The 1,878-nt window shown below is 49.5% G+C and overlaps 1 protein-coding gene across 1 annotated transcript; it reads right to left on the minus strand.

The window, feature by feature from the left end:
• Nucleotides 1–569: 569 nt before the first annotated feature.
• Nucleotides 570–1,130, minus strand: LOC102852118 (cell division control protein 42 homolog). Its single transcript, XM_006891572.1, has one exon. It carries the CDS (start codon nt 1,128–1,130, stop codon nt 570–572), a length of 561 nt encoding a protein of 186 aa, XP_006891634.1.
• Between the last annotated feature and the right edge of the window lie 748 nt (nt 1,131–1,878).

Genomic DNA, 1,878 nt, shown 5'->3' on the forward strand with positions numbered 1-1,878 from the left:
TTTCCAAAATCATTGTAATTTCCACTTCCATAATTTCCTCCTCCATAGTTGTCATAACCACCTCCGTAGCCCCCACCCTGGTTGCCATATCCAGGTCCTCCACCGCCATAACCTCCTCCTCCTCCTCCATAACCAGGTCCTCCTCCATTCCCATTATAGCAGTCCCCAAATCCACGACCACTTCCATATCCATCAGACACTCCTCTAAAGTTACTTCCTCGTCCTGGGCCGAAATTTCCTCTTCCACCACGCGAATCCCCAAAACCGAAGTTGCCTCCTCTTCCACTCCTAGAACTTTGGACCTCTTGCATTTCTTGTCTAGACAAAGTCTTTCTTACTTCTGCATTATGACCATTGATGGTGTGGTATTTCTTTTTTTTTCCCTTAGGGTTTTTCTGTTTGTTTAATACCTCTATGGGCCTGTCTCACTCGAGTGCATGCAAGTAGGCGCAGGGCATTTGTCATTATTACAAAAATGAATTTTAATTTTTCATCTTTAGTTTTATTTAAAACATTGCTTTTAGTATGATGCCGACACCAGCTGTGCAGAAAGGGCTCTGGAGAGATGTTCATAGCAGCACACACCTGCGGCTCTTCTTCGGTTTTGGAGTCTCCAGGGCAGCCAATATTGCTTCGTCAAATACATTCTTTAGGCCTTTCTGTGTAAGAGCAGAACACTCCACATATTTCACAGCCTTCAGGTCACGAGCCAGGTTTTCAGCAGTCTCCGGGGTGATGGGCTTCTGTTTATTCTTGTTAAGTTTCTCATCTCTGAGATCAATCTGGGTCCCAACAAGCAAGAAAGGAGTCTTTGGACAGTGGTAAGTTATCTCAGGTACCCACTTTTCTTTTACATTTTTAAATGAGGATGGAGAAACCACTGAAAAACAGACTAGAAATACATCTGTTTGAGGATAACTCAGCGGTCGTAATCTGTCATAATCCTCTTGCCCTGCAGTATCAAAGAGTCCAAGAGTATATGGTTCTCCACCAGTTATAACTGTGATTACATAGTTGTCAAAAACAGTTGGGACATACTCAGATGGAAATTTATTTGTTGTAAATGATATCAGGAGACATGTTTTACCAACAGCGCCATCACCCACAACAACACACTTACTCGCCTGCATTGCTGAAAGTTTTGTATCCACTTTTAAGTAGTTCAAATTTGATGCTGACCACTGTGCGGGGTCTCCTCGACTGCCAGACAAGGGCACGCACCTACCGTCAGCACGCAAGCGACGCACACTCGAATCGATGGTGTGGTATTTCTGCAGCCGAGCGAGATGAGAAAGATCTCAGCGGTAGAACACGAACCGGACTCTTCCTGGCCCTGCGATGAGAAGTGCCGCTCCTCCGGAAACACAGCACATGCGCTCTGCAACCAGGTGCTGCTGCTACTGCTTCGAGCTCTGCCACCGCTTTTATAGAACCTTCCCTCCAATGAACGCGTCTGTCCTTACGTCACGCCATTGCGTACACGCCCTAACCTCCAATGGTGGGAAGGCGCTCTGCCCGCCCTATGCCAATCACGCGCCCCTCCCCCTGCCTAAAGGCAGCAGCGGTGCCCGGCGCCCGGCGCCCGGAGGCATAAGCAGCCTCCATGAATCCCGTGAGGCTCGAGGCCTGCATACTTCTCCTTCCCCGCCAGGCCCAGCCCCCGCCGCCGCGCAGCCAAGAAACGGTCGCGGAGTTTGAAATGAACGCTGTCGGGAGCTTAGTCCGCCACCTGGGAGAAGGGAAACCTGCCGCTGCGCCTTTGACAATGCCCGGCCTTCTCCCACCATAAAAATGTCTGCCGCCTGACTGCTCTTCGTTTTCCTTCTTTCGCCCCTTCCCACCTCCGCGCCGAGGCTCAATGTCAAGAAGACAAAGATT

This window comes from Elephantulus edwardii, unplaced genomic scaffold (genome assembly GCF_000299155.1).
Source record: "Elephantulus edwardii isolate Elephantulus edwardi_28Jun2011 unplaced genomic scaffold, EleEdw1.0 scaffold00100, whole genome shotgun sequence".
Lineage (NCBI taxonomy): Eukaryota > Metazoa > Chordata > Mammalia > Macroscelidea > Macroscelididae > Elephantulus > Elephantulus edwardii.

Excerpts from the sequence above, each read along its gene's own strand:
- LOC102852118 (XM_006891572.1), bottom strand. The coding sequence starts at position 1,130 with ATGCAGGCGAGTAAGTGTGTTGTTGTGGGTGATGGCGCTGTTGGTAAA.